The sequence below is a fragment of the Delphinapterus leucas genome, chromosome 15 (genome assembly GCF_059928025.1).
Source record: "Delphinapterus leucas isolate spDelLeu-1000000601 "Yukka" chromosome 15, BTC_Dleu_Yukka2, whole genome shotgun sequence".
Lineage (NCBI taxonomy): Eukaryota > Metazoa > Chordata > Mammalia > Artiodactyla > Monodontidae > Delphinapterus > Delphinapterus leucas.
The window spans coordinates 36420466-36433334 of record NC_143143.1 but is presented as its reverse complement, the minus strand read 5'-3'; the positions used below and the strand labels follow the sequence as shown (position 1 = coordinate 36433334).

Genomic DNA, 12869 nt, shown 5'->3' with positions numbered 1-12869 from the left:
CGATGACGTAGACCGCCTCAGCCAATGACTGCGAGCGAGGAGAGGGTTAAAGGGCCAAGGCCTTTTTGGGGAGAGACGCGTCGGGGCGCTTATACTCTGTCTCCCTCTCTGGAGGGGCGACTGGGGCTGCCCCGGGCTAGCTGCACCCCTCATGGGGTCGGCAAGCTGGCAGCTCTCTGGGGCAGGGAGGACTTTTGTGTGGGCAGCTCGCGGGCCGGCGCGGAGCGGGTTAAGGGGGCCGCGGCCCCGCCCCTACCCGTGCGCGTGCGCACCGGGCTCGCGGCGTGCCTCCCGGCAGGCCAAGGCGCTTGGCTCCAGAGCCCGCAGCTTCGCGCTGGGAGAGGCCGGGCGGCGGGGTTAGGGGAGGGGTGTGCAGGTGCTGCGGCCTTTGGCGGCAGGCCGTGGGGACCCGCATGGCAGAGGCGGCTCAGCGGGCCGGGCCCATTGCGGGGATGGGTTCTTGCGATTACCACTAGTGGTGTGAGGGGTTACCGTGTAGACTCAGCTTCTGCGCCAGCGGAATTCGGCCTGGTGGGCAAGACGGGGTTGTGCAGCCAGAACGCACGGGCAGCAAACTGCAGGGTAGAAGATAATGTGCAGAAAGGGAGGCGCTTCCGAGGAGGTGTCACTGCAGCTGAGACCCGAGTGGAAGGGCGCGCCCGGCAGAGGGAACAGCTGGTGCGAATGCGCGGAGGCTCGCTGGAAGAAGCCGCGGCTAGGAAGGTGGAGTTTAGCGTTGGACAGAACGGGGAAGATGTGCAATATACAGCGCCATGGCGTCATCCCCTGGCCGGTGGTCGGTGCAGGCGGGGAGGCACTGTCAGAGCCTTCTGGCGAAGGCAGGAGGGTGAGGGTTAGAGGCCCAGGACCAGGCAGGAGGCTGTCGGAGTAAAACCGGCGCTGAGGGCATCAGGGCTTGCAGGTTTGTTTACCGCTGTGTCCCTCTTTCTCCCGCGCTGTGCCTGGTAAGCAGTCAAAACTGCGTGACTGTTAGTTGGGGGCAGGGAAGGCGCACCCCCGTCCCAGACGCCGTGTGAACAGGTGGGTGTCCCAAGGAAGAGAGGGGAACAGATCCAAGGTGCTGATTTGGTGGGGGGAGGAACCAATGAGGCTTGGAGATGGATGAAATGTCAGGGGAAAGGACAGGAGAGTCCAGGATGAGCCTTAGTGGCCCTGATGGATGGGTATACCTATGTTTGTAGTCTGCAGGTCATTGCTTTCTGCTCCATGTGGTTTTCCCAGCCAGTGGATAGTGACTCCTTTCCTTCATCCAGTTCCTCTGGCCCTGTCCAGGGTGTCAAGTGTGCCCCTAACACCTCACCCTGGGCCGAGGAGTGTCTGAGAAGTTGGGGACAAAAGAGAGTCCTGGAGGAGCAGCCTGCCTTTTGCATCCTCTCTGCCTAGGCACCAACACACTCCTGGAGGTGGGGGTTGGCAGGCAGAGTCAGTCTGGGTCTGGTTCTCCCTTTGCATTTAGATTTGGGGAGGAGGGGGCCTTTATCTCTGCATCACTGTCACATCTGCCATGGCCACTAATGGAGGCATAAGTGGAACAGAAGGGTATCCCTGGCCGTGCATCAGTGAAGAGACCCAGAGGGTCGGTGTTGGGGATGGTGTGGCCTTGATGAGCCAGGCCTGCAGCACACGGAAGTCTGTGAGGAGGCCACGGCAGCACATTGGAGCCCCACATATTCAGGGCCACGTCAGTGTGTGCCCGAAAGGCCCCAAATCCAGAGCCTTTGCCCAGGGACACAGTGACACTCTAGGTGGGGATGGGGCAAGCCCATGATCCCCACTGTGGCAAAAGGAGGATGGGGACACAGCCAGCTGGGCGGATAGCCCCTTCTGGTTTCGGTTTTTTGGCTGCTGCCACACAGCATGCAGGATCCTTAGTGCCCTGACCAGGAATCGAACCCATGCCCCCTGCAGTGGAAGCATGGAGTCTTAAACACTGGACCACCAGGGAAGTCCCCCCTTCAGTTTTTTTGTTGTTGTTAACGCTCTAAAGTAGTAGAATTTGGCACGCATATAAATTTTAACACATTTCGTATTAAATTTAAAAGCATGATTTATTCATTTATGAATTTAATCAAATTTGTTTCTAAATATTATTGATTTTATTATCAAGTGTGCTATCAGCTGTTGAGCTTTAATATTTGAGCATCTTGGCTTTTGCCATTTTGAGAATCAGCAGAATGTGTTTGGAAGGAACATGAGAAAATAAAACCCTGGAGGGCCCCCGACCCCAGCCTTCCAGGAGTCCTGGGTTTCTCCCCTCCCAACCCCCAATGCTAACCTGCTGAAGCCATGGGAATTGAGGGCCAGGGAGCTGTGGTCTTCGGGGACCTCAGGAGGTCTTTGGCCCAGGTTTGATGGAGGGGGTGGGGCAGGGCTCCTTGGGACAGGGCACTGGGCAAACAAGCCCCAGGCCTGGAGCTTTACACCACAAGCATCCTGTGGGCTCTGGCCAGTGTCTTGAGCCCCCCTCCCTTTCCCCCAGGGCCGAGGGCCACCTGCTGACAATGTGGGGCTGCACTCAGTTTGAGAATATACCCACATCAAGGCAGAATATCCCCCTGCCTTTATTCTCTATTGGCCTGGAGGCCTCCGCAGTGCCTGCCCTTGGAGGCTAGTAACCTGGCACACTGAAAGGGCCAGGGATGGCCTGGGTTGTGTTGGAGGTCACAGTGGGCCACACAGGAGCTTTGAGCAGGCATTGCATCCACTTGCAAACCATGTCAAGGAAGCACTTCTACCCATTGCTGACAGGCTCTGTGCCAAGGGCAGGCATGGTCTGGCCAAGTGGAAGAAAGGGGTTTGGGTGGGGTCAAGGCAGTTGTGATGTCTAGGTGACCCTGGAGGAGGCATCAGAAGAGGGGCGGGTCAAGAGGCCTGGCTTCTGTCTGTGGGGGTGAATGCCTGCAGCCCCTGAAGGAGCCCAGAAGGAGGCACCCAGGAGGAGGCACTGGCCTGTCCTTCTGGTTGGTCAGGCTGGATATGAAAGGGCCAGCCAGCCAATGAGGGTCTGGAGTTGTGGTGAGGCCTCCCTGGCTCTCCGTCTCCAAGGTGTGGGGGCGTCAGATCCTGGGGCCCCATGGGCGGAACAGGCTGCCCGCTGGAGGGGCTACAGGGCCTAGGGCTGCTGAGCGGTGGGCTTGGGAGCTTGTGCTGGTTTTCATGCCCTAAACCGCATGTCCATTTCTGCCCTAAGGAGGTCAAGGGTAGTGATATCTGAGCTGCCCACCCTGGGGCTGTCACAGGGGACAGGGAGGGGCCCGGCCAGAGAAGGGGAGCAGGTGTGCTGGGCTCTGGGTGAGCTGCTCAGGCCTGCCCCATGCCTACTCTGGGCTCTGCAGCCAGTGGATTTGGGGCTTCTCCGACCTTGGAGGCATCTAATGCTGGCATCTTTGGGGTGTGGGCCGGGCCCCAGGAGTGGGGCCTGGGCAGCCCTGTGTGTTGAAGAAGGAAGGCAGGGCCCCCGCTCCCTGGGCCCGACCCCCAGCTTCAGCCCCTCTTCCAGCCTGCTTGAAGCCCAGGCCACGTGTGCCCATCATGTGTGGATGAGACTCCAGGGCCCAGTGCTGTGCTGCCTCCTGGCTGTCTCTCCTGGGGGGCCTGTGGGGACCTGGACTGCCGTCTTGGTGCCCTTTCTCAAGCAGTCTCCAGGCCCACCTTTACCCTGAAACCCCCTTAGGGTGCCCTGCCCTCCAGTGGGGATGGGAGAGGGGCTGCAGGAGCTTGCACATTCCAGGGTTTGGGGTCAGACCTGAGCTAAGGTTCAGGGAATGGGGCCTTGTGTCTGGAGGGGTGATGTTGCACACTCGGCCTGCTGGCCTCAGCTGTGGGCTTGGGTGAGCAGCCTAACCCTGACTTTGGTGTTGGAGGTACCTCATGGAACCCCTGTGGGTCTTTTCCTTGATGGAGTGGGTGTTTAGCCCCTCTGGACCCAGGTGGGCCCAGGCTGTCTACCCAGGAGTGTCCCTGTCTGCAGGTATGGCTCTGGCTCTTAGCACGGCCAGCAGGGTCTGGATGAGCATGGGTGGTGCTCACCTTCACACTGACAGATCTGTGTGGGAGTGAGGGTCCTACAGGGCCTTGCTAGCTTATGCCGTGAGCATTGCACTGGTCCCCGGAGGTGAGCTGAACAGCAGCTGGCGCAGGTGTCACTCAGATGGAGCAGCAGGAATCGGCTGTCCTGGCTGGCAGTCTAGCCCCGGGCTAGCCTTTTGGAAACCTTTCCCCCTCATTCCCAGGCTCTGGCCCCACAGGTGTCAAGTCTGACTCCCCTGGGGCATGGGCCGTCACCGCCTCTGTGTTCAAGGAATGCCCTGAGTTCAAGCCGGGCTGGGGGTGTGTGAGTCCAGGCCAGGCAGACAGGGCCAGCTCCTCCTCCACCTGGTGGGTGTGGTCATCCCCAGACGGTTTGTGGCCACCCCCGGACCTTCCTTCCAGCCTGCCCTCCAGGTGCTGGCCTTGGCTCACTCCTCCATTTAGCTGGGCTGTCTGCCTCACTCTTGCCTACTGCTTTGTGAGACTGGGTCAGGGGTCCCAGGGACTTGGGTGACCTTGGCTTCCCCTCAAGTTCTAGGCTAAAGATCTGGGATTGGAATTTTCCCAGAAAGAAACTGTCCAGTTTGTTTTGCTTTTCTGAGCCCCTGCAGCCAAAGGGCTAGGGCACTCTGTTGGCAGGGTGGTGGATGGGGAAATGGACCCTGGGTTAGGGCCACAGAGCGGCCATACCCAGGTCTTCCTGGCTGAAGCGGGGTCTCACCAGCTCAGGTCGACAAGGAAGGCATGCATGGGTGGACCAATTCCTTGAGGAAGCCAGCCTGCCTTCTACAATCACGGTTGAGACTGCAGTTGTGTCCTGGTATTGGGGTTTTTTTTTGCGGTATTGAGGTTTTTTTTGCGGGGGGTGCCCGGGTAAATATAAGACTGCATGTCCTAGCGCCCTCTTCTGGTGCAGCCATGTGTCTGCATTCTGGATGATGACAAAGACGCAGAAGCACGTTGACGGCCAGCTGTGCCCTCCCGCTCCTCACCCTGTTTCCTGCTCACTCCATCTGGAAGTCTCACTGGCACCTTGGCCCTGAAAGGTGACCTTGAGGAGGGAGGCCTGCACCTGGATGGAGCAGGCAGATGGAGTCTGGCTCCCTGAGACCTTGACCACTGGTAATGGAATGCCTAGATTGCCTTCTCTGGACTTCGTACTTGGCAGAGAAATAAACTCTTGTCTTTTGTAAACCACCGCGGTGTAGTTTTCTGATGTGTGCAGTAAGGCCACTGCAGAGTCTTTGTTCCACAGGAGCTGTTCCTGTAACCTGCTGCCCGGCAGCCCTTTCCCATGGTGAAGGCAGAGGAGGTGCTCCCCTCCTCCCCGCAAGGCTGCCCTCCTCCTTCCTCAGGGTCCTCGGTTCTGGGTGCAGCTGTCAGGCTGTAGGACAGCCCATGTGTCCACTGACTGTCTCAGTTGAGCCACCGTGGGGCCCGGCAGGACTTTTCCACAGGCCTCGCTCTCAGCCTTGACGTGGTCTCTAGACCTCCGGAGCCCCGGACCAGACTGTGCAGGGCAGGGAAGGCAGGACCTTGGCCCTGGCAGATGTGGCAACTGTTTGGGGCCAGCATCTCTAAGGACCATCTGGGCCTGGAGATCTGAGTAAAGTGGAATAGGCATGGAGCAGGAGGTGGCAGGGGTGTGGGTAGGCCGACTCTCCTGTTAGGGAGCTGGTGGGTCCTGCCCTGCCCCTGGGCTTGGAGGTGCCACAGCTCAAACCAAACCACCAGGGCTGGGGGCTTCTAAGGCCCCAATCCTGGCTCTTTGAGGACACTTGGGCCCAATGGTGGGTTTCCAGCAGACTCGCAGATGACCTGGGGGTGCTGCGTGGACCCTAACAGCGGCACCTGTCTGCTGCTCCTGGGGTCCTTCCTAACTGTCTCTCCTGCAACTGCCCAAGCTCCACGCGTGGATACAGTCGTGGGCTCCTCTCCCCTGACTGCCGTGTGCCTCCTATCTTGTCCCCACTGCTGCAGCCTTGGCTGTGACTCCATCATCCTCTCCACGGCTGCTGACTTGTCTTCCAAAAGGGGTTTCTGATCACGACAGCCCCTGCTTCCATCCTGCCAGTCTCTCCACCTCATCTCCCGTCAACAAACCCACCTCTCCCTGGACCCGTGCAATCTGATCTCATGCGTGTGCCTCAGATATGCTGTTCCTTCAGTCCTAAGCACCTTTCCTCACACCCTGTTTTGTGACATTGAAGGGAAAAATGTCAAATTTCTAAATCTTTAACACATAGGCTGAAAAACAAGGCCAGGATGCCCTGCATGAGGACACGTGGCCAGGCCATGCTGGCCTCTGCCCTCCTCCCTTGACCAGTAAACCTACAGCTGCCACACACCTGCAGACAAGTCACAGCCCACCTCTCAGAAGATGCTTGCTGCTGGGCAACGATTAGGACCACAACCACCCCTAAGTTGTTGTTGTTGTTATTTTTTAATAATATGGAACTAAATGATGATGGTTGGAAGAATCTTAAAGGGAATAAAAGAGCTACAAGAAACTATTTGCAACGTTCATAAACTTTGAGAGAATGATAAAAATGCAAATTTGAAACTGTACCAAATGAACCAGAGTGATGAAAACAAGTCTTTTCTAAACCTATGAATTCTAAGGTAATGTAAAAGGCACAGAGATTCAAATCACAGAAATTTAGAAAGCCATAAGAGGACTTCCCTGGTGGCACAGTGGTTAAGAATCCTCCTGCCATTGCAGGGGGCATGGGTTCGATCCCTAGTCCGGGAAGATCCAACATGCCACAGAGCAACTAAGCCCCTGACCCATAACTACTGAGCCTGCTCTCTAGAGCTCATGAGCCACAACTACTGAAGCCCGTGTGCCTAGAGCCCGTGCTCCGCAACAAGAGAAGCCACCGCAATGAGAAGCTCGCGTACTGCCATGAAAAGTAGCTCCTGCTCGCCACAACTACAGAAAGCCCGTGCACAGCAATGAAGACCCAATACAGCTAAATAAATAAATAAATAAACAAACAAACAAATAAAAATTGCCGTCTCTCAAACCACTAAAAAAAAAAGGTTAAAAAGAAAGCCATTGGGCTTCCCTGGTGGTGCAGTGATTGAGAGTCCGCCTGCCGATGCAGGGGACATGGGTTCGTGCCCCGGTCTGGGAAGATCCCACATGCCACGGAGCGGCTGGGCCCGTAAGCCATGGCCGCTGAGCCTGTGCGTCCGGAGCCTATGCTCCGCAACGGGAGAGGCCACAATAGTGAGGGACCTGCGTACCGCAAAAAAAAAAAAAAAAAAAAGCCATAAGAAATGAGTGTGTCTTATTAATAAAAGGGAGCTGATGCTGAAGAAAACTCTCCTGGAAAATGGTGTAAAGCCAAGTGGCCCTGGAGCCAAAGGCCTCCTGCCCACCCACCTCCACACCCTCCTCTGCCAACCCTACATGCCTCTTTTCTCACCCTGGACGAAGGGTCTTCCAGGTGGCCATTTAGCTACCCTGATTGTGCACTTGCATTTTTGGCTTATTCCACAGCAGCAAGTTCTGTAAATTGACTACATATCGGGAAAAACGAGCACTTGTTTTTGTCTGGAACTTGATACAGGAGGCTCGTGCTGGGACTGCGCTGGGTGACGGGGCCCACGGGCCCACCTCGTGACTCACAGACCACGGTCATGTTCCCTCCCAGCCTTTATTTTGCGGACAGTCACCACGCACTAGGTGTGCCCTCCATGGGTGGCCGCTCAGCCCCATGGTGGTCCCCAACTGGCCTCCCGGCCCGTGGCTCACCCCTCCCCTCACTGGTCACTCTGGAAGATGCTGGTGGGATGACACCGGGCTCAAGGCCGGCTCTGTCTGGTGCAGTGTCCACCCTCTCAGGAGAGGGACTCCAGGACACCCAGCTGCACTGGAAACCAAGACCTCAGTGCCTAATTCAGCTGCATCTCCCCTGAGGACAGCGACAGGCATCTTTCTGTCCATCCTGGGCAGCCTGGTGAGCCCGATGCCCACTGTCCTGCAGGCCTCCCCTGGGAAGCTCCGTGCCAGGTGCAAATGCAGGGATATGGCTGGGTACTCTTGACCCCTGGGTCAGTGAGGCCCCTTCCGGGACAGCTCTCCGCCCAGACCCCGCAGCCTGCCCGCACAGACTGCCCGACACGCTCTTGGTGGGGATCTTGAGTTTTGGACAGCGGGCTTCAGAATGCCTGAGACGCGGACATTCCCATGCTGCTTCCCGGCGTGAGGGCGCGACACACCCGGTCCATACTGTGCCTCGATTCTTGAATCCATTGTAGAAAACAGTGATCAGAAATAAAGGTGCAGGATGAGGTGAACTCGGAGCGAGAGAGGATGCCCATCCGTGAGCCCGGCTCCTCACGGCCCCTCGTCCTCAACAGGTGGCTGCAGGTGGGCGAAGCTCAGGAAGACCTGCTCCAGCGAGATCTGGCTCACAGAGTAGTCGTCCATGCCATACTTCTCCTTGGCCTTCTCCAGAACACCAAACACCTTTGGAAGCAGAAAAGCCACTGTTAACAAGGCAGGGCCTGGCTCCTCAGCTGGTCTGGGACTCCTCTGGCCATAGGGGATGGTAAGGTCACCAGAGATCCTACCCCTGCACGGGGTGAGCAGGCCCCAGCACCAGGCTTCCTCCTGACTCTTCCCAGCTCAGAGTATGACCTTTGGGCAAGACGTGTTACCTTTCTGGGCCAGTCTCCTTTTTTGCACCATTTTTTTTCCAACTCAGATATTTGAGGTATAAACCCCCAAACCTAGCAAATATTAGGGTGAGTGTTAGAGCAGAAACTGAAAGTGATTCCTCCTTGGAAACAACTGGCTGGAGAAGGAGCAACTGCTGGAGGTCCAGTGGGGCCCAAGCTCACCTTCGCCCAGCTGAGGTCATTGCCAGGCAGGTGGTAATGGACCATCCCTTGGTGCTCATCTTCCAGGACGCTGCCTGCACAAAGGAGAGACCGTGTCCCCCTGAGGGCTGGGCTGGATGGCCAGGGGAGGGCGGCCCAGGCCCCTGGAATTGTAGCCCTCGTCCCAGGGGTCAGGGATGGACAGACGCACAGATGACCTCTGCACAGCAGCACACACCTGGGAAGGTCAGGTCCACGAATGCCTTGAACTCTTCCAGGGCCTCCTGCTGCCTGTCACTCCGGATCTTGGCCCGTAGGGAGTAGCCACTGCCAAACTTGCTCTTGAGGTGCTGTGGGCTGCCCAGGCACTTGAACTGACCCTGCACCATGATGGCCAGCCGGGTGCACAAGGCCTCACACTCCTCCATGCTGGGGAGAGGGAGTGGAGGCCTGATATAGCACTGGGGAATGCTGATGCCCACCCTCCACATCAAAAGCTGTGCACATGGGAAAGTACTGATGCCCAGATCAGGCTGTTCCTGATTCCCATGCTCAGGATGTGGCCCACATGGTAGAGCCTAGGGATTCTCCTCAGACTCTTCACCAGATGCTGACAGGTCTTCTGTCCACCCAACCCCTCCCGGCCCACCCCTCCTACAGCCCCGGTCCTGGCTTTACCTGTGGGAGGTGATGATGATGGCCTTTCCAGACTCGCGGGCCCTTGCCACGGTGTCCCAGAGCAGGCGCCGGGCCACGGGGTCCATGCCAGTGGACGGCTCATCCAGGAAGACGACTGCTGGCTCTCCAAGAAGGGCAATGCCGGTGCTGAGCTTCCGCTTGTTGCCGCCGCTGGGGCAGAGGGGGTGCAGGGGAAGGCAAGGTGGATGATTAGCGTGGGCTCCCCGGGTCCCAGCACAGGACCGGGCCCAGTGATGGCAGAGTGTCTCAGGTGAGGAAGAATGAGGTGAGCATGCCTGGAAAGCCCACTTCATAGAGGAGGAAGCCCTAGAGGGAGCTGTGCCCAGGGGGTCGGTCCACAGCCCCACACAGAGCAGTAACACCACCTGTCTGCATCTAAGGGGGCCTGACAGGAGGTCCTGGCTGTGCCTCCAGGTGGCAGGAACCTGAGAGGCAGCCCCTCTCATCTGGACCTGCCTGGGCCATGCTGCCAAATCCTCACTGATCCTGGAATGATGGGTGGGAGCTCCAGCCCCTGACCCGAGTGCCCCTGGCTCTATGGTAATGGAGAGCCTGACTCCACCCTGGGAAGGCCTGAGGTCACTGAGGCGGGGGGCAGGGCAGGGGCTGGGACGCAGGCGCACCTATATGTCCTGACCAGCTTGTTGGCATGCGGCTCCAGGAGCAAGCCCCGCAGCGTGTTCTCCACACAGGCACCGATGTAGCACTCGGGGACACCCCGGAGCCGGGCGTACATGACCAGTGTCTCCCGGCCCGTCATGTGGTCCAGCAGGGCATCAAACTGGGGGCAGTAGCCAATCCGCTGCCGCATCTGGGGTTGGAGCACAGCCAGGAGACAGCAGGTCAGAGGGTTTCTCTCAGGGGATCTGTCTAGGGTGGTCCCTCAGTTGGTGCACAGGCCCTGGCGGCCTCCCACTGCCAAAGTTTGCCAAGCAGCACTTTGTTGGGGTTGCTGGAGGGGCTCGGCTGGCTCAGTGGCCGGGTAGGCACCGGGACCCAGACTGCCCCCCACCCAGGGGTCAGAGACAGGCCAGAGACCAGTCTACCCCGGGCAGCACAGGGGCAGACGGGTACAAGAATGCATTGATTATACAAAGTGACCGTGTCCATGCAATGCTTTACAGCTGACAGATACCCGTTCATTAGACGCTTGACAAACATCTGTGTGCTGGGACCTTTCTTTTTCCTCCTCTGTTAAGAGATGTTTGCTGGCAACACCTTTGGGGTGGGGTGTCACCTGGGCAGATGGCATGGTAGCTGGTCTTGGAGCAAGTGGCTATGTTCAGCACAGCCAGGATGCTGCGTGGCAGGCCTCCACCTCCAGCCACATTCGGCAGCTGGTGGGGACAGGCAAGCCTGGTTTCTGTGGATTCCAGAGATATGGTTTCTTTTTCTTTAACCTCTTTGGGGTTCTTAGACTTCCGGAATCTGTTCTTAATTGGTCTGGGAAAGTTCTTGGCCATGACCATGGCAGTTACTACCTTCCCCCCGTTCTCTCCTTTCTTGCGGGAACCAGATTAAACGTATTTCAGGCTTCTCACCTTGCCTCCATTTCCTAGATCACATTTACAGTTTCCCCTTCCTTGCATATAATTTCAATCTTGTCTATTTCTTTGAACATAGTAACACAGTTGTTTTATAATTTGGGTCTGGTAATGGCAAATCCAAAGCGGTGGGCTTGTCCTGCTGTGGAGCCCTTGTGTCTGTGGCTCCAGCCACAGCACCTTGTCTTTGTTTGCTTTGCTTGTGCACTGCTCACAGGCCTTGAAGCACTATGCGAGGGGCTCTTGGAGGCCTAGGATGAAAGCCTTCCTGCAGAGAGGGTGTGAGCTGCAGTGTGGGGGCAGAGCCACCTGGAAGCCCCTGCTGCCAGTTCAGGAGATGCAGTCATTCCCAGGCACAGGCATCTTCTCTGTTCCTTCCCCTGCCCTGCTCAGCACACGGGAAACCGTCCATGCAATCCCTGGGGGTAGGGAGAGCAGGAGGGTGGCCTGCTTCATCCTAACCTACAGGGGTGGCCCTTTGTTTCTGCCCCATACACTCGATAAGGTCCCTAAACCAAGTCACTGGGACCACAGCGCCCTCTGTGCAGGGGCGCTCCAGTGGAGCCTCTCGGGGCTTGCAGATTGCGGAGGTCTTCACCATGCCTCGGGCTCTTAGATGCTCTTAACCATGTGGTTTGTCATTAACATTTTATCCTGCTTTTGGTTCTCAGTGGAACGCCTGGTTTGAACAGCCCAGAACACCATTATTATAAATCTACGCGCACAGACTAGAGTTCTTTCCAGTGGGCAGAGTTCTGTGGGTGCCACTCTGTGCCCAGGTCCAGAGAAGCCGCTTCTCTGGGAGGGACCCGGTCTCGGCCCGCCTGCCAGGCCTGGTCCCTTCTGGCCGAGGGGGCTGTAATCTCCTCAGTCTTCTCCTCATCACTTGCTTACCTTTGGCCGTGGTCACTGCCTCGTCCTGCTGTCCATGAACCATGAGCCAGAGACAAGCCCCATCCCTACCTCCCGGGTGCCCTTCCTCTTGCCTCCCTGGCTGTACCCACCTTCCCGATGTCAGAGCTAATGCTGTAGCCCCCAACAAAGGCGTCCCCAGAAGTAATGGTCTCCTCCCCGGTCAGCATTTTGAAAGTCGTGGTTTTGCCGGCTCCATTGAAACCCAGCAGGCCGAAGCACTCCCCTTTCTGGACTGCGAGGGAGACCTTGTCCACGGCGAGGAGGGGCGCTCGCTGCTCATACACCTGCACAGTGCCCAGGAGAAAACACAGCTGTGGGGAGGCCTGCGGACAGCGGGAGCCAGCTGGGTGGGGGGGCCGGGGGGTAGACCCGCAGAGGGAGGGCCTGCCTCACCTTGGAGAGCTCCTTGATAATCAGAGGCGTGTCCAGCAGGGAGTCCAGGCTGGGGGCCAGGATGCGGTTCCTCTCATCCACCACATCCTGGTCTTCAGGAAGCGCCGACGTCCGGGTGTACACTTCTGTCTGTTCCAGAGTAAGACCACCAGAGTGAGCTCCCAACAGAGCGGTCCTTCCCCATGGGAGGAAGGGCTAAACTACTCACCCCAGCTCATCCCCACGTGTGCCGACTCAGACCTCCCACAAGGAGAGCTGGGCAGCTGTAAGGGCTAACATTTGCCTCGAGGAGACACAAACTACCTGAGGGACAAGGACGGTGCAGGACTCATGGAGAAAACCATGAAACCCCTTTTCTTAGAAAAGTCATAATACCTTAGCCCCAATTAGCCCAGGGTTCCTGTCCATCCAATGCTGTTTCAACAGGTTTTGTTTATT

The 12869-nt window shown here is 57.7% G+C and overlaps 1 protein-coding gene across 3 annotated transcripts in view; it reads right to left on the bottom strand.

The window, feature by feature from the left end:
• Nucleotides 1–7693: 7693 nt before the first annotated feature.
• Nucleotides 7694–12869, bottom strand: part of LOC111185192 (phospholipid-transporting ATPase ABCA3) — a 44794-nt gene continuing 39618 nt past the window's right edge. For all 3 annotated transcript variants that reach the window (XM_022594566.3, XM_022594564.3, XM_022594565.2), the window contains 7 exons: nucleotides 12432–12560; nucleotides 12128–12322; nucleotides 10203–10390; nucleotides 9559–9729; nucleotides 9119–9309; nucleotides 8902–8975; nucleotides 7694–8527 (listed from right to left, as the gene is read on the bottom strand). In XM_022594566.3, the coding sequence (XP_022450274.1) occupies nucleotides 8396–8527; nucleotides 8902–8975; nucleotides 9119–9309; nucleotides 9559–9729; nucleotides 10203–10390; nucleotides 12128–12322; nucleotides 12432–12560 (1080 nt within the window). In that variant the 3' untranslated portion in view covers nucleotides 7694–8395. The remainder of the gene's footprint in view (nucleotides 8528–8901; nucleotides 8976–9118; nucleotides 9310–9558; nucleotides 9730–10202; nucleotides 10391–12127; nucleotides 12323–12431; nucleotides 12561–12869) is intronic.